This window comes from Suillus clintonianus (genome assembly GCF_016758775.1).
Source record: "Suillus clintonianus strain FC179 chromosome Unknown DEU56scaffold_14, whole genome shotgun sequence".
Lineage (NCBI taxonomy): Eukaryota > Fungi > Basidiomycota > Agaricomycetes > Boletales > Suillaceae > Suillus > Suillus clintonianus.
Window position 1 is genome coordinate 275,928 of NW_024539238.1, and position 21,772 is coordinate 297,699.

The window sequence follows — 21,772 nt, forward strand, 5'->3', positions numbered from 1 at the left end:
TCAACCACAACCACAACCACTACTTGTAGAAACGATAGAAACAACTTGCATCCAAACATCTAGAGTCTGTTGACATCTTCATCAACAAGAATGCCTGGCCAGCTAATCGCTCAGCCAAACCCTCCCCCAGACCCCTCTGATCTCCCCGACTCGGTTCACGAGTATGCCGTTCAACTCGACACGAGAAATGTCCTTACGAAGTCTGAACTCGGTGCGATTCAGAAGTTCAGACGAGCAGCCAACTACATTGCTGCTGGTATGACAGCATTCTCAGCGCCTAGAAAACTATTTAATCACGTCGTTAGCGATGATTTTCTTGAAGGATAATGTCCTGCTTGAGCGCGGGTTAACTTTTGATGACATCAAGCCGAGACTTCTTGGCCATTGGGGTACTTGCCCCGGCCTAGTTTTGGTATACGCGCACCTCAACAGGATCATTAAAAAGACCGATCTCGACTCTTTGCTGGTGGTCGGCCCAGGTGAGTTAAATATCCTTACCTTTGCCCGCAGACCCAATGCACGTCATACAACGCGCATACATCCATACCATCATGATCATGTGCATATATACATGCCATCATCGTACTGTACATGAATCATGCATCACGTGATTGCCATACGCACTCAGACATTTGTTAACTCTTTCACTGACAGGTCATGGAGCACCTGCCATCTTGGCGTCCTTATGGCTTGAAGACTCGTTGTCTCCCTTCTGGGAGCCTTACACGCGTGATCTTGCTGGCTTGACAAGGCTCATCACAAAATTTAGTGCGCCCGGAGGTTTCCCAAGGTTCGTCAACATCCTGGTGTTGGTTTGGCCTTATTGTCTCACCATTCATACTAGCCATATCAATGCCGAAACCCCTGGGTCCATTCACGAAGGTGGTGAACTCGGTTATGCTCTCAGCGTTGCTTTCGGTGCTATCATGGATAATCCTCATCTTGTCGTTACTTGCATTGTCGGTGATGGCGAGGCCGAGACCGGTCCGACCGCTACTGCCTGGCATGGGTACAAATACATCGACCCCGCTGAATCTGGCGCAGTTCTTCCTATCGTGCATGTGAATGGGTTTAAGATCTCTGAACGTACTATTTACGGATGTATGGACGACAAAGAGCTTATAGCCCTGTTCAGGTCTGGGGTGAACTGTGATATGTGTTCTTCAAGTCTCACGTATCTATTTCAGCGGTTACGGTTATCAGGTCCGCATTGTCAGTGCCTTGGAAACTATTGATCAAGATCTGGCTGCGTCTATGGAGTGGGCCTTGGCTGAGATTTCCCATATTCAACAAGCGGCTCGCAAAGGGAACCCCATTGTAAAGCCACGCTGGCCTGTTTTGATCCTGCGCACTCCCAAGGGCTGGACCTGTCCCAGGACAATGCATGGAGAGTTTATCGAGGGGTCATTCCACTCACATCAAGTGCCGCTGCCGCTGGCCAAGACGTCACAGGAGGAGCTGCAAGCCCTTCAGGGTTGGCTTCTCAGCTATGGTCCTCATGAGCTTTTTGTCACCAAGGGCGATGAAGGGGCGGTGGAGGGTGCACCTAGTGACGAGTTGCTAAGCATCGTCCCTGACAAGAAGGATAAAAAGCTTGGTTGCAGGAAGGAAGCATATGCCGCCTTCCAGCCTATTCGAGTTCCAGAATGGATTCATCTTGGGGTTAAAAAGGGATCGCAGGCAAGTTGCATGAAGGTAGTCGGAACGCTGTTGAGGGATACGATCAAGGCGTATGTTTTCCAGTTATGTGTATAGCTCTTATTCATCCTTCTCTAGGAATCCGACCACCTTCCGAATTTTCTCTCCCGACGAACTCGTGTCTAACAAGCTAGACGCTGTGTTCGATGTCACCGGACGCAATCTCCAGTGGGACGTTGCTTCCCGCGCTGAGGGCGGGCGTGTCATTGAAATCTTGTCTGAGCATACCTGCCAAGGCATGTTGCAAGGGTACACACTTACTGGCAGAACCGCGCTCTTCCCGAGCTATGAGGCTTTCCTTGGCATCGTACACACCATGATGGTGCAGTATAGCAAGTTCACAAAGATGGTCCGTTGATGTTCGTTCTAGAGGGCTAACCAACGCAGCTCATGCCCTCCTTCCCAGGCACACGAGACTGGTTGGAGGCACAATGTTGGTTCCGTGAATTATCTGGAGACATCTACTTGGGCACGTCAGGAGCACAATGGCTTCTCTCATCAGAACCCGTCTTTCATTGGTGCTGTACTCAATTTGAAGCCGGCGCTGGCACGCGTGTACTTGCCGCCTGACGCAAATTGTTTCTTGTCCACTGTGGCCCATTGCTTGAGGGCGAAGAACTATGTGAACTTGATGGTTGGTAGCAAGCAGCCCACGCCCGTTTGGCTGAGTCCTGATGAGGCGAACATGGTGAGGTGATCCCTCCTAATTTTTGCTCACGTTTTGCTTAATGTCTGACAGCACTGCGTTGCGGGCGCATCTATATGGAAGTTTGCAAGCGTCGACGATGGCGTGGACCCGGATGTGTAAGTGTTTCCCTTCCAATTGAGCAACTTGGACTGATTTGAGGTAACAAGCGTCCTTGTTGGCATCGGCGTCGAAGTGACATTCGAAGTTATAGCGGCTGCTGCACTCCTTCGCAAGATGGCTCCCGCCCTGCGAGTGCGCGTCATCAATGTCACCGATCTCATGATTCTCGGACCTCATGGCAGCCACCCGCATGCCTTGAGTGATGATGATTTTGACACGCTTTTCACCAAGGACAAGAATATCATCATTAACTACCACGGCTACCCTATCGAAGTGAAAGGTTTGATCTTTGGTAGGCCTGGAGTGGACAGGATCACCATTGAGGGGTATCGTGAGGAGGGAACGACAACATCTCCATTTGATGTGCGTCACTTGTAGCAATCAGTTGCCCCCATCTTGACTTGGTTTCTGCAGATGATGCTTTGCAATCACACGTCTAGGTATCACGTTGCCGCAGCCGCCATTCGCGCTGGTGCACTTTTCAGTACGAAGGTTTCAACGGAGGCTCACGCGGAGGCAGCCTACATCATGCACATGGCCGCGAAAGACAAAGAGTATATATTTGCTCACGGAACGGGTGAGTAACTAAATGATCATCTTTCTTGTGCCCACACCTGACTGCGTTCAGATCCTGATGGCACATTTGACACTCCCAAATTCAACTAAGGACAACATTTGAGATCATCGACTGTGTATCATAGCTATGAGTTTGATGTGTATTACTACTTGTATTTATATTCGAATATGTATGCGACGGACAGTCGCCGTGCTCTCTGAATGTTCGAATGTGCAAAAAGCGACAGGCCTGGGACTCGAACCCAGAATCTCTAGCGATCTCTAACCGGAAACTAGCGCGTTACCATTACGCCAACCCGCCATGTTTTTATCGTCGACATCGACGTTCATGACAGCGTGACCCTTAAATTACCACGCCACCTTTGCGAGCTTCGTGAACAGTTGCACTTAAACTGAATTGCTCCTTAGAATTGCACCTTTGCAATCTTCTCAGTTCCATCTGTTTTGAGACGTCATGTCATTTTTTGGAGCCAGCACGGCTTCAACAGCACCAGCGGCGCCTGCAGAAAAGGATATTGAAGTCCCGGAGCCGCCGACTGACTCCATCTCTTCCCTAGCTTTCTCTCCTGCAGCAGACTATCTAGCTGTAGGGAGCTGGGACAACAATGTAAGTGGTATTAGGCGGTATCTGGCTTATGTTTGACGCGCAATCTATACATCGATAGGTGCGTTTGTATGAAGTTGGCGCTGGAGGGCAGACTCAAGGCAAGGCAATGTTTGGCCACCAAGGACCTGTGTTGAGCGTGTGCTGGAACAAGGTGCGCTCGTCCTTCCATTGATATCCACCTGACATGGCTGAATCGCCTGCTCTTCGGCCTCTAGGAGGGTAACAAAGTTATTTCGGGGGGTGCGGACAATGCCGCACGCATGTTTGATATCACGAATGGGCAGTCACAGCAGGTGGCACAGCACGATGCCCCTGTAAAGGTCGTGAAGTGGATCGAGACCCCACAGGGTGGCATTCTGGCCACTGGCAGTTGGGATAAGACCGTAAAAGTAAGCCTGCTGTAGTCCTCATACCACGTGCATGTATGTGACTCATAACTCGTATCACTCACTACCATAGTACTGGGATATGCGCTCGCCAACTCCTGTTGCCACTGTTGCACTTCCTGAGCGCTGCTACAGCATGGATGTCCAATATCCGCTCATGGTAGTTGCCACGGCAGAGCGAAATATCCAGATTTTCAATCTCACAAACCCCAACACAGCATACAAAGTATGTCCACGATGTTCACTTGATGTCTACACATGACTTATATATATATATTCATTAAGACCATCTCTTCCCCGCTGAAATGGCAAACGCGTGTCGTTTCATGCTTCACCAACTCCGCTAGCAGTGGGTTTGCTGTGGGTAGTGTGGAAGGCCGTGTCGCCATCCAGTACGTAATCTTGCCAGATGCTTGGCTTACGGGCATTCATTATTTCACAGATACGTCGAAGACAAAGACAGCTCGTACGGGTATATCACGGCTCCGTTCATACTTTCATTTACGTGTTATACAGGAACAACTTTTCATTCAAGTGCCATCGAAAAGACCAGACGCCGAACGCCAAGGACCAATCTCTCGTGTACGCCGTCAATGACATTTCATTCCATCCTGTGCACGGGACCTTCTCTACTTGTGGTAAGCATCGAGATCCATGTGGCTGGTTTCCAATAGTCTAATTCGGACAACCCAGGCTCTGATGGGACCATCCACTTCTGGGACAAAGACGCCCGCACACGACTAAAGAGTATCTCCACTCTGATTGCCGGCCTTTTTGGTTGTACTGATCATACCTTTCCTAGCTTTTGAAGCGGCTCCTGGGCCGATCAGTGCTACAGCATTCAATCGCAACGGCACGATCTTCGCATATGCTGTCTCGTATGACTGGTCCAAGGGCCACAGCGGCATGACGCCAGGACACCCCAACAAACTCATGTTACATGCTTGCAAGGACGATGAGGTCAAGAGGCGACCAAAGAAGTAGTTGAGGCATCGAGACAGTTTTTTGAGCTGACGTTTGAGTACATAGTACGCTATCTACATCCATGTGTCGATGTGTTGCATTAATAGCACGGCAGTTGTTTCTCCGACTACCCTCGTTAGGCCTTAGGAATGATGGAACCTGGTAGCTGGCGCCGTCTTAGTTTATGAGATAGGGTGAGATAGGGGTGAAATGTTCTTCTAAACGCACTGAGTACCACTTGCATAATATTTGCCTCTGAAATAAAATAGCAGATCTTGGACGATCTTGCAGGTGTGGATTTGAAAGCGAACGCTGGAAATGTCTTGAAGATAGACTTGACCCGTGGATAAATGGAAATTTAGTCCGACTGTGTGGTGGACACTGAATTCGGGGGTCAAACGAACAACCCAACACAATATTTCATTAAAAGTTCAAGTGGTTTCAACGAAAAAGCAAGTATGCAACGCGAAAAAAAATATATGACAAGTATTAACTTCAGCGAGTAGATGATCCATACGTAGCGGCTAGGGTGCATGACAGTCTATAATTGGATGATAATATATGTTCGCTGCGATTATCATCATCGTTTTTATGACTGTTTCTTGATCTCCAGCATGGGATCGAGGGACGACTCGGGCTGGCGGTATGAGCCACCGACACGGTCTGCCAAAGTGAAGTACTGAGCGTGGGGGAAAAAGAGACTTTAGGGGATAGCCACGAGAAAGCGTAAACGGTAAAGCGTACCTGACCAAAATTCACTGTAAAGTAAAGATGATGGAGTGTGTGATGGGAAGGTCCGTTTATCACCTTTTCAAGGGCGTGTCCCGTAACCATATCGGAATCATGGATCTGTTACCGTTGACGTCAGAATAGTCCATGCGAGTCATGCAAGGCACGCACCAGAATGGTCCAAATATTGACGAAAACAAAGAGACCAAGATATAGCAATCGATGAAGAGGGATTGTGAATATGAAGATGTGATATGGGACAGATTGGAGGTAGCCATCTACAGGGTGGAAAGCATGAGAGGCAAAAGGGGTCGGTACTACAAAAATATGTAAGCGCAAGAATATGGTATATAGAGCAGAGCAACATACCTATCCACTTGTGGTGAGGCTTATGGAGTGTTTTATATACACTCGGGTGATGCAATAGTCGGTGCGTCCAGTAAACTCCAAAGTCGGTGCAAAACAAGAAGCTAACAACAAATGTTGAGTAGATGTCACGGTCGAGAAAAAAGATAAAAAGTACTGACAGTGGCACTGATAGGACCAAGTAAGCCCAACCATAGTCTTCCACATTATCGTAGAGTTTGGAGTAACCCATTACCTCCGCTTGGAACCAAGGCAGGGTGAGAAGGGTCATTACAGGGAATGCTTGTATACTGCTTTGAATCTCCTGTTTGACCTGATTTTCTAGGAAGCGTGGATGGCGCATCATCTCATGGTTGAAAATGAATTTGTATGACAGCCACGCGAACAAGAAATAGAGGATGTGAATGCCCACGAGGGTGATTACGCTGAGAGAAATAATTTGTCTAGGAATGTAATCACGAGGCCAGGTAGATTGTGAAAGATGCGTGATTGACGTGAAGTTTGCAGACGTGGGGAGGGAAGCATACAGGTGGTCGTCGAGGGGCAGCAGGCGCGCCCATACTTTGTCAAGGAGATAGTCGTCTGCGAGGTGCAAAACAAGATCCATGGTGCCTAAAAATCAGCTTGAAAGTCACTTGACCTAACCAGCAGGTACCGAGAGCGAACAGACAACGTTTCGGACAAACTGTTATATACGACATTTCCATCGAACCACTTTTTTGACCCATTGACCGACGGCATGACAAAGCATCCCAACATGGTTAATTTTAATTTGACACGATTTAAACTCAGCGTCAACGGAAACATTCTCTCAGTATGAAGTCTAATTACAATGACGACGCGTCAAGTCAGTCAAAGAATATTATTGCAAGAGCTCAAGTAAATAACAAGGGCGCTTAGCGCAGTGGTAGCGCGTATGCTTTGCACCAAGCATCCAATTTGTATAAGGTCCAGGGTTCAATCCCCTGAGCGTCCAACTTTTTTTCTTCGCATTTTTTTGGTCCTCATTATAACCGCACGGCATCGAACACCAACATCATATCGAGTTCCATGCATCTGAATGGTACGACTTTGGGGCAGAATAGCATGTCCGTTCATCGCAACTGTGGGATTTACCAGTACTGTGGAAGAGGTAGCGGAAGTACAGCGAGTGGGTGGTCCCGGCTAACTATGGCACGTTTAGTAACAACGGGCTCACACCGTCTTCAAGGAAAAGATTTCAAGAACCCCACGGAAGCCCGCAAATGTACACGCGGTCCGCCGACGCTGGCTGTGTCTCCGAATACAAACTCACGTGGCGAACCAACACTGGAGTTGGTGCGGCTGCATCCACTAGGAACCGCCAAGGGTCGGTGAACTTCCGCATGTATCGTGTTCTTCTCGCGAGGTACCATGGATATAATTCATTGGCAGCCCGCCGTTGTGGCAATCCGTTCTTGTCGTCCACCCTAAATGCACGATCATCATGTGTTCCAGGTCCATTTGTACCAGTTGGGCATTGACAGGCGTTGACATGGACAGGCGTTGACCGTGCGTGTTTCAACGGATAACGCGTCTGGGTCATGTATTGCATCTGGGTCACGTATGTTCATCGCCCTGCTGCATTTCCCCACTCAATGGCACCTCACTACACTATCACGATCACAATGATAGCATGAAATAATGGTTTTAGGCTGAGGCAGATGAGCGTGGTGTCCAGTGCGCCTGGACAATGTGGTGAACACGTGTTGAACTGTAGGCTCCCTTGGTCCACGCCGGCGGTGCGTTTACGATCTACAAAACCCAGTATAGCACACAAAACCCAGACACAGCACCAACTTCGACGACAGCATGGGTGGATGTCTCAGTTACTTTACTTCTTCCAGACGCAGGAAGCCCAGGGATCTGGAGTCAGGCCAGGTTGATGTTGCTGACCCGCAAAGACTACTAGGTTCAGAGACAGAACTACGCCAAGAGCTGGAGCCTAAGACCATTTACATAGCGTGCGTAATCATCATTGAGATTTTGGGCGGTGATTAATCTACCCCACAGCGTAATGGGTGCCACCGGCAGTGGCAAGACAACGGTCTGACATTTCCTTGTGCTCCGGTCGTCAACGCTGATAAAAAAATTGAATAGTTCATCAACACTGCATCTGGGTCGGAATTGAGAGTTGGTATGGGGCTTGAGAGCTGTACAAACGAAGTGCAGATGTCGCAAGCATTCTTGCTGGACAAAGCTCGTGTCATCCTCGTCGATACGCCTGGCTTCGATGACACGACGAAGAGCGACACAGACGTGCTGAAGATGATTGCTGCCTACCTGCAGACTATGTTCGTACCCGTCATTGACATTATAGGTAGCCTAGCGCATTAACAGATTGACTTCTAGGCACAAGCAAGATAAACTTCTGTCTGGTGTCATCTACATGCACCGAATCTCCGACATCAGAGTCGGGGGTACATCAAGACGTGATTTTACCATGTTTCAAGAGTTGTGTGGTCAAGAGGCGTACAAGAATGTCCTCATGGTTACGAACATGTGGGGCGACGACATAACCGAGGATGCCCTAGCGCGGGAAAAAGAACTGCGCGAAAAGGACATATTCTTCAAACCAATCCTCGACAACGGCGCTCGTCTCCTACGCCACATGAATGATCAAGAAAGTGCCCACAAGATCATTCAGAAGCTGACTGGCATAGACCCCGTAGTCTTACGCATCCAAAGCGAACTCGCAGCAGTAAATGACATCACTCAGACGGGTGCCTATGCGCAGCTAAACCGCGAACTTATGGAGCAAGCGGAGAGGAACCGTCAAGAGCTGGAGAAGCTGCGAGTAGAGTTGGAGGAAGCCGCTCAGGCGCAAGATGAGGAGACGCGAATTGAGCTTCAGGAGGAGTCGGAGAAGATGGAAGCGGAGCTTTTACGCGTGCAAAACGAGGCTGCGATGTTGGCATCCGAATATCAAGCAGAACTTCGGAGAATAGAGGAGCAACTTCACGCGCGTGGTGGGTGACTGGCGCAATACAGTTTGTCTTGGCGATCGTTTGGCTGACAATACGGATAATCCTGACCCCTGGCCCCATAGCATAGTATTGGTTGGACTACAGTTGTATCAGAAAATATACCTCTATACATTGGTGTGTAACCGACAAAACCCTTGTCAGCATCAGAAGCTGTGATACTGTCTTAAACGATTTACAATGTTAAGGGCAGTCACCCAGCATTACGGAGACGCCACTCAAGAATGGACTAACATTGCGCTCAGCGAGGACGAAGCGAGGCTGCTTCCAGTCATATCAACACGCCGAGATTCATTCAGCGGTGATCTCGCCCAAGTCGAGCTCCAAGCAACGAGGTAGGGCTCAACATTTCGCCAGGCACGTTAGGGGCTGCGCCTCGCGAAGACCGTGCCGCCGCAAGAAGTGGGTGAGCGATAATTCAGCAGGCGTATTTAAACCCCCGCGTTCCTCGCATTGGCAAAAGTATCTGCACAACGCATCGCCTGTCTCAGTATACAACTGTACCTCCTCTTGCATAGATCGACACCTGCTAATTACTGAGTCACAATGTCGAATCCAAACAGGGAAATCCGGATTGCGTACGTACCTTCAGTGTCTTCGAGTCAATGTATTGACGCTCTTTCTAGCGTCATGGGCGCAACCGGTAGTGGTAAATCCACGGTATGTACAGTCTCCTGGTCCCGAACCTTGCGTTGCTTACTCTCGTGGGACACAGTTTATCAATAAGGCTAGCGGGTCGAACCTCCCCGTTGGCCGCGGCCTCGAGAGTTGCACCAGCGAAGTGCGAACTTCACGGCCCTTTGTCGTCAGCGGGCGTATCGTGACCCTGATCGATACGCCCGGCTTTGATGATACAAGCCGAAGTGATACCGACATTTTGACCATGATCGCCGCATATCTCACCAAGACGTACGTGATTCCACAATAGATTTCCTCAAGCTAAGCGTTTCTTCAGCTACGAACATGGCGCCAGACTCTCTGGCGTCATCTACATGCACCGCATCTCTGACTTCAGGATGGGTGGCACGTCCAAGCGCAACTTCAAGATCTTCCGCGAGCTTTGCGGAGAAACCTCACTCAAAAACGTTATCATCGTGACCAACATGTGGTCAGAAGTGAGACGTGAGATTGGCGAGGCCAGAGAGGCCGAACTTGCAGGCAAGGACAAATTCTTCAAGCCTGTGCTTGAGAAGGGCGCTCGGATGCTCCGTCACGATGGCACCCTCGAGTCCGCACATACCACCCTCCGCTATCTCATCAACAGCCAAACCGCTACGCTCCGCATTCAACAGGAAATCGTCAACGAGCACAAGCCCATCGAGCAGACCGCTGCGGGCTCTGAGCTGAGGCGCGCTCTCGACGAACAAGCGGATCACCACAAAGAGGAGATCCATAATCTTCGGGCAGAGATGGAAGCCGCTATGCGCGCCAAAGACGAGGAGACGAGGGGCGAACTTCAGGAAGAGCTTGAGAAAAAGCAGCAGGAATGCACACGCATCGAGGAAAGCGCTCAGCGCATGGCAGCCGAGTTCGCTGCCGAGCGCGCACGCCTCGAGGCTCTAATCCTGCGGATGGAGGACGAGCAGAAGAAGCAGCACCAGACGCTGCAGGGCCTTCAAGGCGAGGTAGCCAGAGTCCTGACTGAGAAAGAGCAACAGGAACTTCTGCACGTTCGAAAGCAGAACGAGATTCTTGCTGCCAAACAGGCAGAGGACGAGCGGCGCGCGCGCGAGTTAGAAGAAGAACGCAAGGCAAGAGCGCTTGCGGAAGAAACTCACCAGAAGCACCTCCAAAGTCTTCGGGATGATATGGAGAAGACACGCATTGCTAAAGAGATGGCCGATGTTGCTCACGCCGAAGAAGTCAAGCGAGAGCGAGAGAGGCTGGCAGCGTTAGAGGCTGAGCACCAGCGACAGAGCTCTGCCATGGAGGCCGCGGAAAGAGAACGTGCTCGGGAGGAAGCGGAACGAGTACGCCTGCAAGAAGAATTTGTGCAGAGACAGAAAGAATTAGAGGAAGTCAAGGCTTCCCACGCACAAAAGGAGGCCGAGAGTACCGCAGCGAAGCAGGCTGAGGAAAGCGCCCGAATCCGTCTCGTTAAACAACAGGAGCTAGCACGACGACGCGAAGAAGAGCTGGCTCGAGTGCAACGGGAGATGGAAGAGGCGCACGCCACCCGAGAGCGTGAGGCTGTGTTGGCTAGGCAAGCTGAAGAAGACGCGCGCGTACGACTGCTCGCAGAGCAACATGAAGCCAAACTACGCGAGGAAGAAGCTCACAGAAAACGCCTTGAAGACGAGCTCCTGCGTGCTCGGCGGGAAATGGAAGAGGCTGCAAAAGCCGAAGAGAAACGCAAACAGGAGGAGGCAGCAGCCGCCAAGAAAGCCGAAGAAGAAACCCAGTCGCGTCTCGTGGAGCAACAAAAATTGGCCAAGCAGCGCGAGGAGGAGCACCGGAAGAAAACGGAGGAAGAAGTCGCACGAGCACGCAAAGAACTTGAGGAGGCGCAGGCGAGGGCAAAACGCGAAGCCGCTGCTGCTAAGGAGGCGCAAGACTTAGAGCGTGTGATACTCTTTGGAGAACAGAAGAAACGGGAAGAGGAGAACCAAAGGCGAATGCAGGAAGAACTCGCTGGGCTCCTTGAAGAACAGAAGAAACAGGAAGAGAACCAAAGGCGAATGCAGGAAGAACTCGCTCGGCTGAGACAGCTAGCTGCTCAATCGGAAGGACAGAGCGCAGATCTAGCAGAACAAGTGCGCCAGGGTGAAGCAGCGGAAAGGAAGAACCAACAGCTCGAGGAAGAACTGACGAAGGCGCGCGAGCGGGCTCGGGCGGCGAAGATAGACTACGAACGAAGACTGTCTGACGTTGAGGAAAGGTCACTCGATCGTGTCTTGCCCCAGGCGGGTGTTCTAATGCCGACTTTGCCATTCGTCGTATGGAAAGCAGCCATGACGTGGTGGGGAACGACGAAGACGGCGAGGAAGTGAATTTCGATTATGTACTACTAGCCCTGAGCCCTGCGATTGACCAATGCTGGTCCTTAACCTATTGAACTGACATGCATCATGTACGACACAGTACTAGTTCGTTTCCTTACCTTGTCTGAGTCACGTATATATTCACCGTACAGTCCTGGAATGTTTAGTATCTGGCCACGACGTTGAGCTGCAGATGTGACAAGTGCATATGCTACTGTTGACTTGTCTGGGTCTGGGATCGGGTAAACGACCATCTTCCTTCTATTGGTCCACCTAGGGAAGACTAAGTAGGAATCGGTTCTCGATGCCACCTCGTACTCCGCGGGTGGTCAGTTGGTGTGTGACCTGCTTTGGGGCTTTCGTTGAGAGACGAGGCTTCGACCTCGATCCGCCGGTAATAAGTGCAGACATCGTAAAGCGGCTCGTGATCGTCCTGTGGCATGGGGAGAACGTTCAACCTTGCATTTCCACTGGGTTCCACTTTGAAAAACAAGTTCCATCAATTGCAATTTATAAACGGCTTCAAACGACCCTGCAAATTTCTAAACCCAGAATTCTTGTGTGAGAGAACATTCTCTTGCCATCTCGAGCTGCTCGTCAGTACGACAAACCAACATCCTCATCCCCCTGTCACTCTTCCCGATGTCCACAACGATGCCTTCGTCATCATTCACTTGGGTGTTTTTCGTCTCGTCGATCGCCGCAAACCCAAGGCACGCGACAGCTTCTCCAACGGCACGTCTCAACTCAACGCTCCGTTCTCCCACGCCTCCCGCAAAAACCAAGGCATCAACTTTTCCGTGGAGAGCCAGATGATATGCCCCGGAAAAATGGAGTATGCGATCTAGCATGATGCGGAACGCAAGCGTATATGGGTCTGTGGTGCGAGACATGGGATCAGAAAGTGTACTCGTGTCTGCCTTCTCCGTGATTTCTTTGAAATCGGTTGTGCCGGTAAGTGCCTTCCAGCCCGACTTGAAGTTAAGGACGTCCTCAGCCTGTCAATAACGAACGCTTGAGCTCCCATCTTGCAAAAGAAAGGAAAGAACTGAACTTCTGTCACTTTAACTTCCTTTGAAACGTGGCTCATACACGCCGGAGAACGATTGGTGTAGTGGAAAATTAGGCTCGCGTCTATATCACCAGCACGCGTAGCTCCAGGTAGCCCACTGAGTGGGGTGAACCCCATACTCGTATCGATGGACTGGCCATTGCGGATGGCGCACATGGAAGCCCCCGAACCGAGGTGAAGAGCGATGATGTTTAGAGTTTCCGGAGCCTGAGGAGGTCAGAATGTAATCAAACAGCAAGATACTAAATACCTTGTTAAGCTGCGCAGCTACTGCCCGCAATATGAACGCATCTAGGAAGATATAGCTTCAGCGTCATTTTAGCGAGGACAGATGAGTGCATACAGCTTAAACCATGGAAACCGTATTTCTTCAATCCCTTCTCTTGTGCTACCACCTGATTGATCGCATAGGAAGCTACATGAATCGGGAGATCTTTGTGGAATGCACTGTCAAAAAATGCGACGGATTTCGCGTGCGGAAGGGCCCTGATGGCCGACTGAATGACGGAAAGAGCGGATCCATTGTGCCTACAGGCTTCGTAACGCAACACTGAATGCAAGTCGGAAAAAAACGTACAAAGGAGCAAGGTTGGACAATCTTTCGATGTGGTGATAGGATTCTTCAGATATTATGACAGGGCTTGTGTAGTCACCACCGTGCACTACACGATGTGCAACGTGCTTAATGTCAGTTGGGTCAACGCTCGCTTCTTCCTTGAGGCGATCCAGGAAGTACGAAAATGCCGACGGATGGTCATGGATTGAGTCGACTTCTTCGTTCAACGAACTGTGTTGAATTGCGACAGGACTGAACTTGAACTTGGCTGGAGGGGCAAATATGGATGATGTGGTCGAGGATAGGAGTAATACTGGGTTCGCGGCATTATCAGCAGAACGGCGGAAGAGTGAAATCTTAAGCGAAGACGAGCCAGCATTGACGGCAAGCACGAGCGACATGGTAGTACGAGGCAACTGATTGTAAGTGCTTTAGTATAGGCCCTGCAGTACGGTACCACTGGTGTGCTCAGTGCTGACGAGTTCAGAAGCTGACCTAAAGGCACGTGACCGCGTTTCTACTTGACGCGCGCGTGTCGCACGAACTTGAACAACTCCAACCGTCGCATGTCCTAGAGCCATGAACACATCTGACTTGTCGACCCCCCAGATTCCACGTATGTTTTTATTTCACCTTTCATTGTCCTCCGCTAATTTTTACTCAACTCCTAATGCAACTCGTCCCCGCGTACGGACCATTGCCATCTGCTTCCGCTTTCCACCTACAGCTTGAACCGCCCACATTTAAGATTGAGTTTGATGAAGGCGTCACGCCCGTCAACGCGCCAACTTTTTCGGGTCAGCAAATCAATTCATGTATCAAGTTGTGCCTTACCGCAGCCTTCCCTATTCGCACCCACTCCACTCGTAATCTTCATTCCAGCGTACCCAAGCTCGCACGTTCCTCAAGAATATTGTCCATCTTGCTAATGAGCCTGTCTTTTGGTTGGATTGGCTTGGTCTCCCTATGGAACCCCTGCATCCAGCAGCATCCTATGCTGTCGCTGTCGCCAATTCTGACGCCAGATAGGACGGCGTAGCCCGTCACCGAGTTTGTCTCCACCTTTCGGCATCCTTCTAGCGGATCGTCATGGTATTGTGATGCTACGACTCAACGTGTAGATTTACGTCCCCCGTAGATTCATCAGTGGACTAATTCAACTTCACTACTCTGGTCCACACACACAGTTTCACGTTATAGCTACTATCAATCAAACGTTTTCACTGTTCTCTCTTGTTCTCCGAACTAATTTCATATAATTTATTCAATTTTCGGGTGAACCAGTGCATCGCCCGAGGATCCCGCGTCCGCAACTTGCAACATTATTCGGACAAAGATACTGGAGAACTACTCTTGAGAAAGTAATTTCTTCAGGTGGATTCTTTCCCCTCTAGTACCGTTCGCCATGGACCTGAGTTGCGTTCTTTTTGCCAAATTGCGAATACTGACGACACAACGAATTTTCATACCGGACCTTACGCGTGCGGTTCTCAAAGGCCATGGCTCCAAGCTCTCATTGGAATAACAATTTTAAGCACCGGCCGTTGGGATCCTGCCAATAGGGCATTTGCGATCTGACGGGCCGAGTTCAACATAGTACGTTACACCGTTAGTGTCACAATATAGAACTCATCCAGCGATGCCTGAGGGGTTATGCGGCTTTTTGGAGGGTTCGGATCTACAAGAACACTGTGAACGCTTGCAAGTGTTGCCGGTCAGCCGCCAATTGATTACCAGAGCTCCTTGAGGCTCAATCAAATATTGAAGTCAAGTATTTGTCTACTTTACATACTTGGTTTCAAGTCCTTACGTTCGGGTTTAAAATCGGTCCCCCAAACGCTTGTCCGAGGCTCCGCAGTGACTACTGGCAACTTCTGTCAACCTTCTGGCCGCTCAAGCATCATCATCCCTCAAGGAGATGCCCTGGAATACCCCGGGAGCTCGGCCGGTGTTCAAACAGTTCAGGGCTTTGACTCGCAATTCACTGAGAAACCTATATCCTTTTGCAGTCTTTGCGTGCACCTGATTTCCCTTCCGTTGCTTCTCCGAGGAACAACATCCTTATACACTTCTCCCGGTGCCGTGAAACCAGATTTGCTTCTCAGATCTTACTCTCCTGGTCCAGTCGCTGCGGGTCTAAACGAATTTCTAATCGACCGCAGCGCGGGACTGATCGATATCGTTTGCCAAGCGAATACACAAAATTAGCTGCATGAAGCGATAGTCTTTATTCGTGAAATCATCAACCCGTGATCGATACAAATGCGAGCAGGACTGAATAAAACACATCTAACTCTTTTCTGCTCCAGTGTGATGCCCGACCATATTGTCTTATTGGCCATTGGTGGATATCTCGAAGCTCCCGTGTGTTTTCCCTTATTTTTATTTTTGATGGATGATCTACTGTTTTGTGAGGGGTTCTGAGATGCGGAGATAGAATCGATTTGTCTCGGTGGTTCCTCATCCGGTGCTATGACTTGTATATTGGGACATTTGGGTGCGACCGGTGGGCCTGACGAGAGTCTGATCCATGATGCCAGATGACGCCCTGAACATCCTTCTGACAGATTCCCGATGAAATTTTTATTTAAGATGACCGTGATCGGCTCCCAAACTAATACAATACAACCATAACGAACACAACAAGAGGTCACTGCATAGGTACATCCGTGATAACGAGATTAGATCGATGCGTGTCAATAACTAGGCGCTGTAAGATAACCGTCATGTCCATGCAACTCTCAGGCATTCAAGCAGTTAGATTCCGTGGAGATAAGACAACATGCAGGCTCCCTTTCGTGGCAACAAAATAATCCTTCAAGTCGCGTTCCCAGGACTCTGGGTCGTATCCCTCCGCAAAGCGGAAGTTCAGTCGGTGCATCATCGCACAAACTACCATTCGTATTTCTTGACATGCGAGCTGCTTGCCAATGCAGTGTGCGGGGCCGAAGGAGAACGGGACAAAAGCCTTGGTATCATGAATGACTGAAAATTTATCCATGCCCTTTGAATCAAACGACGGGAGCGCCGCTCGCTCTTCAGGTGTGAGCCACCGCTCCGGCCAGAAGGTGTCAGGTGAGGGGGAGAAGTTGCGAGGATCGCGCTGAAGGGAATAAGTATGAACGAATGCGCTGGTGCCTTCGGGCAGGAAGCTACGGTGAGTTTATGTCAGTTAGATTCGCAAGTGTTGGTATATAAATGATGGGCTTACTAAGGGCCGACAAACTTCCCGTCACTGCCTCTCGGTACCCCACGCTGACTTCCGCTGAGAACTGGTGGGAAGAGCCGCAGAGTTTCGTTACTGAAAACCAGTGTCAGCTGTCAGTCGAAAGTATAAAAAGAATGGAGCACGTGCATTACGGCATTGAGGTAACTCATACGGGGGTGATGAGCCGTAGAAAGTATATCTTCGCCAGGAGGGAAAAAGCTGTCGACTTCAGCTTGGAGCCGGTAGTACGTTTGGGGATGCTTCAGAAGCGACAAGAATAGAGAGCTTAAGGTGGTTGCTGTGGTGTCAGATCCGGCTACTATAGCAAGGACTCCGTCGGATGCCACTTCCGCAAAAGTTGGAGGGGAAGTGTGGCGCTCAAGACCCGCCTCATCAATCTGAGGACTGTCAGCAAAGCTGAATACAACATAAACAATTGGAATAATAACCAGATAGTGAAAGAGGTCTTTATTCAGAGAGCCTTGCACACGCCTGAGCATAGCACGTTCTTGACAAAACGTTCTGAATTTCTTGAGCTCGCCAATTTTTGGCAACTTGACGTAGTACTTTCCGAGCCAAGGCACGTGTGACAGAATTAAGGCAGTTCTATAAAGGAAAATATATTTAGTCTTTCCATATGGTAATATTGGCCTTCCCTATACTCACGGAAGTCCATTTTCGAGCAGATGCCAAGTGTTGTCCTTATCACCGTCCCGCAACATCTCAGAACCTCCGCCAAATCTTGGGAAATCGTTAAGTTCGATTAGAAACATCCAAACACCATGTGCACTCACGCCATATCGCTCATGAAGTCAAACCTATGTTATTTAAGTCAGGAACAAAAAGGAGACAAGTGGGAAGTGGGAAGACGCACGTGAAATGACTTATACGCTCAGAAAGGTTGATGGGCTTTGTCTGTTGCTCGAGGATAGTTACGAATTGTTGGACTCGCTTTCCGAGAATCTCTTCATAACCTTTCAGTGCGGTAACACTGAAAGCTCTGTGCCAGGGCTTTCTCCGTCGCGCGTGCTCCACGGGATCCCTCACCGAGATGACTGTTCTGATAACTGATTGCTCTGCCATGCGTCCATCCCAGTCTGTATGTCTAAATTAGGTCCGGGCGCCACATATCAGAGCGCAATAAATCACTGACGAGGTCCTTTGGGTAAACCATTGTGACCCATCAAGGGGGCCACAGCATTGACGTCTCGTATTGATAGCTCGTTAGGACCTAGTTCAAGAAACAAGGTTGTCAGATACAAACAATCGAGTTAACAGGTTATGTACCGATTCTGACGACGTCGCCATACGTCTTGTGCAGTCTTGAGTAGTACAGGTGTTGCTTCCCATCCCTAGAGGCCCATGCCATCCAGAACTTGGAGATGCGGCAAGGGATGGGGCCAGGATATGTTGCAAGTGGATGCCAGGGGGATAGACGGTACACGATCACAGAAACGAGAAGAGTAGAGTAATACAATAGGTATACAAAAGCAATTGCGCGCGTAAACGTTGATGCGCTTGGCAAAAACAAGATCGTAAGAATGGCTGGAACCACGACGAGCAGGCCCATATGAGAGAGCGGAGTGGTGGGCTCATAACGTTTGAATACAAAATGACAAAGCTAACGACGATCCAGGGTCAGAACGCAATGTAATAATGCATGGGGTATATCCGCCACTTACCAAGCCGGCGGCCACCACAACGAGAAAGCCACCTTGTGGTGATAGCGAAGACATGTTTGCGTCAACCGAGTATGTGGGCATTGGGACACATATTGCCAGGCGATACGAAACCTGTATTTAAGAGGCTGGCGAAATTTCGGAAATCGGAATCAAAAGAAGAATTCGACATAATCTAGTTGGACATATTGGCCAAGGACTAGATGAAGATTTTGACTTGCAGAGATCAACATCTAAACAGAGATGCGGCTTGACGAATGGAAATAGATAACAACGATCCGGGCTCGTCGATATGGGCAAGATTTGGCCCCATGGGAGTTGGTTACTTAGTCGAACGGAACAATCAAAATGAATATGGAGTAAGTTAGCCTGTACGACAAGTGCAAATGGAACGTACGGGGCAAAACTCGGTTAGGTCCAACGGTATTAGGCAAGCAAAGCCGCGGTGACGGAAAACGACAAGTGCCGAGAAGGATGTACACTCACCTGAGTGATGTCCGTGGACTTAAGTTAATGTGCAGGGTTTCCAGGTCCTCCCGTGCCTGTGTCACTATCCTGCTAGGTTGGCTCTTCCGGGGGATCGGCATGAGCTCTGAGCTCATTTTAGTCTGAAATGATCACCTTTGCTGCTGTTCAAAGCGAAATCCATTTGTTGCAGCTTCCTGCCTGTGGTGGCTCATTCACAAAAACAACATTTCAGCAGTCTAATGCCTTTTTAGGTCTGGTACGGAATATGCCGCAACTCGGCAATTTTATGTACAAATGATGACTTTATCTTCAATAAGAGGCGGGGATGAAAGAGACGTATATGTGGGTAGGTTGAACTTTGAAACTAATGGGCGTCGTTGTTCAAGTTCAACCCAAAATAATATCGTCTAACTTTGGCGGCCAAGGTCCGAACCTAGATATTGTTTCTGGACTCAAGATCTCAAGAGCCTATCAGCCCGAGGTATAGGCCGCCGAGCAACCACGGAGTCCAAGAGCCAAGAAATCAACTGACCGGTGACCGTCTTCTGCCATTAATCATCCCAGTCTCTGCCAGGCAGTGACGTCATCCCCTTCTACATAGAACGGTTGAATTGAGGGTGACACCACTCAGATCATGACGTGTAATGGCGTGCCAATATTGCGGATAACAATATAAGATACACATTCTAAAGTGTTTCCTTCGCGGAAGATGCCCTGATAATACCAAAAGTAAGTACCGAACAGCACGAGATCGCAAACCCTTATGCAACATGGCGCTGATGGCAGAGCTGCTTTCGCGTGAGCTGCGGACGCGTGACAGTTGGTCTCGGCTCCGACGGTATGCCTCGATGTTTGGAAGCCTTGAACATGCTGGATGCGGGGGGACTTGGAGTGACACTCTGTGGCCGTGCATGCAATTGATCGGATACCATTTCGGCTTATTGACCAGACAGAGTCGGAATGGGAAGCTTGACATATGAAAAAAAAAAACGCACCGCCCCAGATAGCCAAAATTGACTGGAATGGTTCTGTGCCCTGATCCCCCTAGATTAACGCAAGCTCCGGAGTGCCACTATTACAAACTAGTATCTCAGAAGCGCGAAAGAGACGCAAGATTGTAGTGCCCAAGATTAAGAACAGACGCTCGATGGAACATGGTAAGTCTTTCCATACAGAAGAGGAAACTCATACTAACCAAAATTGATGGCAAAATAACTTCCTCGACCACCCTGTTGGTTCACCGTGTGGAATGCGGCGAAAGGAACATATCAGCGTAATCATGATTGCTGGTCGAGGTTTATCTGATAAGTGATAAGTCAGAATAATGTACCCCACGAAGCGCGTACCAGCGGCGATGAACGGTCTATGAAAGGCCATGAAGGATGATCGCTCCATATCACGTCATTCCATCGGAACAGATTTTATCCCGTTTCCTGGATCGCCACGACGTCGCCGCTTCAACATTCATGTAGTGCCCTGGTCATAGTGTATCCTAGATGGATCGAGGGCTTATCTACTTGGTTGGGTTGACAGAAAAATAACGCCGCGCAAAGCGCAGGGAAAAGCCTAGAGAAATTCAGATCCGGGATTGTTTTTAGCAAAAGGTGACCAAGGAATTTCCAAGGAATTTCCAACGGCGTCGGGATGTACAACAACGCTCTCCGAGGACCCACAGTCACGATACGCGGACAATTCTCGTAAGTGAGGGTCTATCATGACAATCAAATGTTTCCTTTAGAGGGGAGTCAGGTATTTTAGAGGCTAGCCGCGATTCCGTTTTCAAGGGGGCAAATGCGGTCGCAACAACGCAATGGGGTGAACCCAATGTGACGCCGGAAAAAGTTTCATGTCACGATGAGGAAGTAAGTCTGAACGTTCGGGGCCGCGGAGAACCCTGGAAAGGCTACACTGGATGTCGATATGATCTAGTAAATATTCAACAATCAATCATTTGTTGGTGGACGCACTCTGTATGTCAAAGCCTAAATATACGTATCTGATGGAGGCTGCGATCTGTGAGACTGGATTCCCTTCGTGCGTGCCGATCATAACTCAGCGGGTTCAATTCATGGGGAACCACAGAGTAGGATTGTGGGTCGCGACACGGTCTGACCACCAGGACGGTGAACCCTAAAGCAGCGGATATAGAGAAGCGAAGATCGTTGCCCGTTAGGGAAAGGACAGGGTATAATGAGCTGGTCAGGTTCAAATCGGGCATGACCTGAATGGAAGATCTCTGCTTCTCCAACAGCATATATGTTTCTCCAGTAAGCAAGAAAAACAATTCTGTCAATCACATGTCTCGACCTGAAGATATTGCAGAGTTGAGCCGCTCGATCTGTCCACGAAATACCCAGGGGAAATGAGCGGTGTCTTCGGAAGTGGTGCGCAGCCAGTATTTTTGGTGGCCGATCCAGAAGCCAGTTCAACGATGGTGTTCGCTCACCACATGACTGAGCCCGTGTAGTGATATGATCTATTGACAAGATCAGTCCTAGCTTGTTTCCTCTTAATTAAGTATACGGCTTTACACGATGTTGTGCCAACTCTATTCCACGCCAACATGCGTTGATGGTGCGGAGACTGGCGCACCTTGGAGGGCTAGGAAAAGACGAAATGAAGGGAAGATTGGCAATAACGAAAATTTCAGTTAGTGCATTCCAGTACAATCGC

General features: G+C 49.5%; 7 protein-coding genes and 2 non-coding genes across 9 annotated transcripts; 5 read left to right on the forward strand and 4 right to left on the reverse strand.

The window, feature by feature from the left end:
- Window positions 1–90: 90 nt before the first annotated feature.
- On the forward strand, window positions 91–3,272 carry DEU56DRAFT_882363 (XFP N-terminal domain-containing protein; the record flags this gene model as incomplete). Its single annotated transcript, XM_041356123.1, has 11 exons — window positions 91–256; window positions 306–479; window positions 655–790; window positions 845–1,135; window positions 1,188–1,730; window positions 1,777–2,047; window positions 2,105–2,386; window positions 2,438–2,502; window positions 2,554–2,869; window positions 2,921–3,083; window positions 3,135–3,272. The coding sequence occupies 11 exons, from the start codon at window positions 91–93 to the stop codon at window positions 3,170–3,172; spliced, it is 2,445 nt and encodes an 814-aa protein (XP_041211774.1). The 3' UTR covers window positions 3,173–3,272.
- A 31-nt stretch (window positions 3,273–3,303) lies between these two features.
- DEU56DRAFT_t48 lies at window positions 3,304–3,383 on the reverse strand. Its single transcript has one exon. It is a non-coding gene; the product is annotated as a tRNA-Arg (tRNA).
- An 18-nt stretch (window positions 3,384–3,401) lies between these two features.
- DEU56DRAFT_784844 (WD40-repeat-containing domain protein) lies at window positions 3,402–5,173 on the forward strand. The gene is made up of 9 exons (XM_041352247.1): window positions 3,402–3,689; window positions 3,748–3,840; window positions 3,905–4,078; window positions 4,149–4,301; window positions 4,361–4,467; window positions 4,518–4,541; window positions 4,592–4,713; window positions 4,769–4,822; window positions 4,878–5,173. The coding sequence occupies exons 1-9, from the start codon at window positions 3,537–3,539 to the stop codon at window positions 5,057–5,059; spliced, it is 1,062 nt and encodes a 353-aa protein (XP_041211775.1). The 5' UTR covers window positions 3,402–3,536; the 3' UTR covers window positions 5,060–5,173.
- A 204-nt stretch (window positions 5,174–5,377) lies between these two features.
- Window positions 5,378–6,820, reverse strand: DEU56DRAFT_784848 (C5-sterol desaturase). The gene is made up of 5 exons (XM_041352248.1): window positions 6,295–6,820; window positions 6,137–6,237; window positions 5,939–6,084; window positions 5,783–5,887; window positions 5,378–5,717 (listed from the first exon to the last, which is right to left on the reverse strand). Exons 1-5 carry the CDS (start codon window positions 6,738–6,740, stop codon window positions 5,628–5,630), a joined length of 888 nt encoding a protein of 295 aa, XP_041211776.1. The 5' UTR covers window positions 6,741–6,820; the 3' UTR covers window positions 5,378–5,627.
- Window positions 6,821–7,023: 203 nt separating this feature from the next.
- DEU56DRAFT_t47 lies at window positions 7,024–7,109 on the forward strand. The gene has a single exon. It is a non-coding gene; the product is annotated as a tRNA-Ala (tRNA).
- Window positions 7,110–7,835: 726 nt separating this feature from the next.
- Window positions 7,836–9,405, forward strand: DEU56DRAFT_129728 (P-loop containing nucleoside triphosphate hydrolase protein). Its single transcript, XM_041344688.1, has 4 exons — window positions 7,836–8,115; window positions 8,165–8,198; window positions 8,252–8,445; window positions 8,504–9,405. The coding sequence occupies exons 1-4, from the start codon at window positions 7,964–7,966 to the stop codon at window positions 9,126–9,128; spliced, it is 1,005 nt and encodes a 334-aa protein (XP_041211777.1). The 5' UTR covers window positions 7,836–7,963; the 3' UTR covers window positions 9,129–9,405.
- Window positions 9,406–9,681: 276 nt separating this feature from the next.
- Window positions 9,682–10,745, forward strand: DEU56DRAFT_730787 (P-loop containing nucleoside triphosphate hydrolase protein; the record flags this gene model as incomplete). Its single annotated transcript, XM_041348189.1, has 3 exons — window positions 9,682–9,795; window positions 9,851–10,044; window positions 10,091–10,745. Coding segments are annotated over 3 exons (963 nt in total), but the record flags the coding sequence as incomplete, so codon positions are not given.
- Window positions 10,746–12,305: 1,560 nt separating this feature from the next.
- Window positions 12,306–14,295, reverse strand: DEU56DRAFT_784861 (acetate and butyrate kinase). Its single transcript, XM_041352249.1, has 5 exons — window positions 13,766–14,295; window positions 13,532–13,716; window positions 13,439–13,479; window positions 13,171–13,395; window positions 12,306–13,114 (listed from the first exon to the last, which is right to left on the reverse strand). The coding sequence occupies exons 1-5, from the start codon at window positions 14,143–14,145 to the stop codon at window positions 12,659–12,661; spliced, it is 1,287 nt and encodes a 428-aa protein (XP_041211779.1). The 5' UTR covers window positions 14,146–14,295; the 3' UTR covers window positions 12,306–12,658.
- Window positions 14,296–16,435: 2,140 nt separating this feature from the next.
- On the reverse strand, window positions 16,436–18,874 carry DEU56DRAFT_129835 (cytochrome P450). The gene is made up of 10 exons (XM_041344689.1): window positions 18,635–18,874; window positions 18,240–18,573; window positions 18,106–18,183; window positions 17,827–18,049; window positions 17,747–17,770; window positions 17,619–17,693; window positions 17,402–17,558; window positions 17,100–17,350; window positions 16,956–17,045; window positions 16,436–16,896 (listed from the first exon to the last, which is right to left on the reverse strand). Exons 1-10 carry the CDS (start codon window positions 18,713–18,715, stop codon window positions 16,494–16,496), a joined length of 1,716 nt encoding a protein of 571 aa, XP_041211780.1. The 5' UTR covers window positions 18,716–18,874; the 3' UTR covers window positions 16,436–16,493.
- Window positions 18,875–21,772: the final 2,898 nt, after the last annotated feature.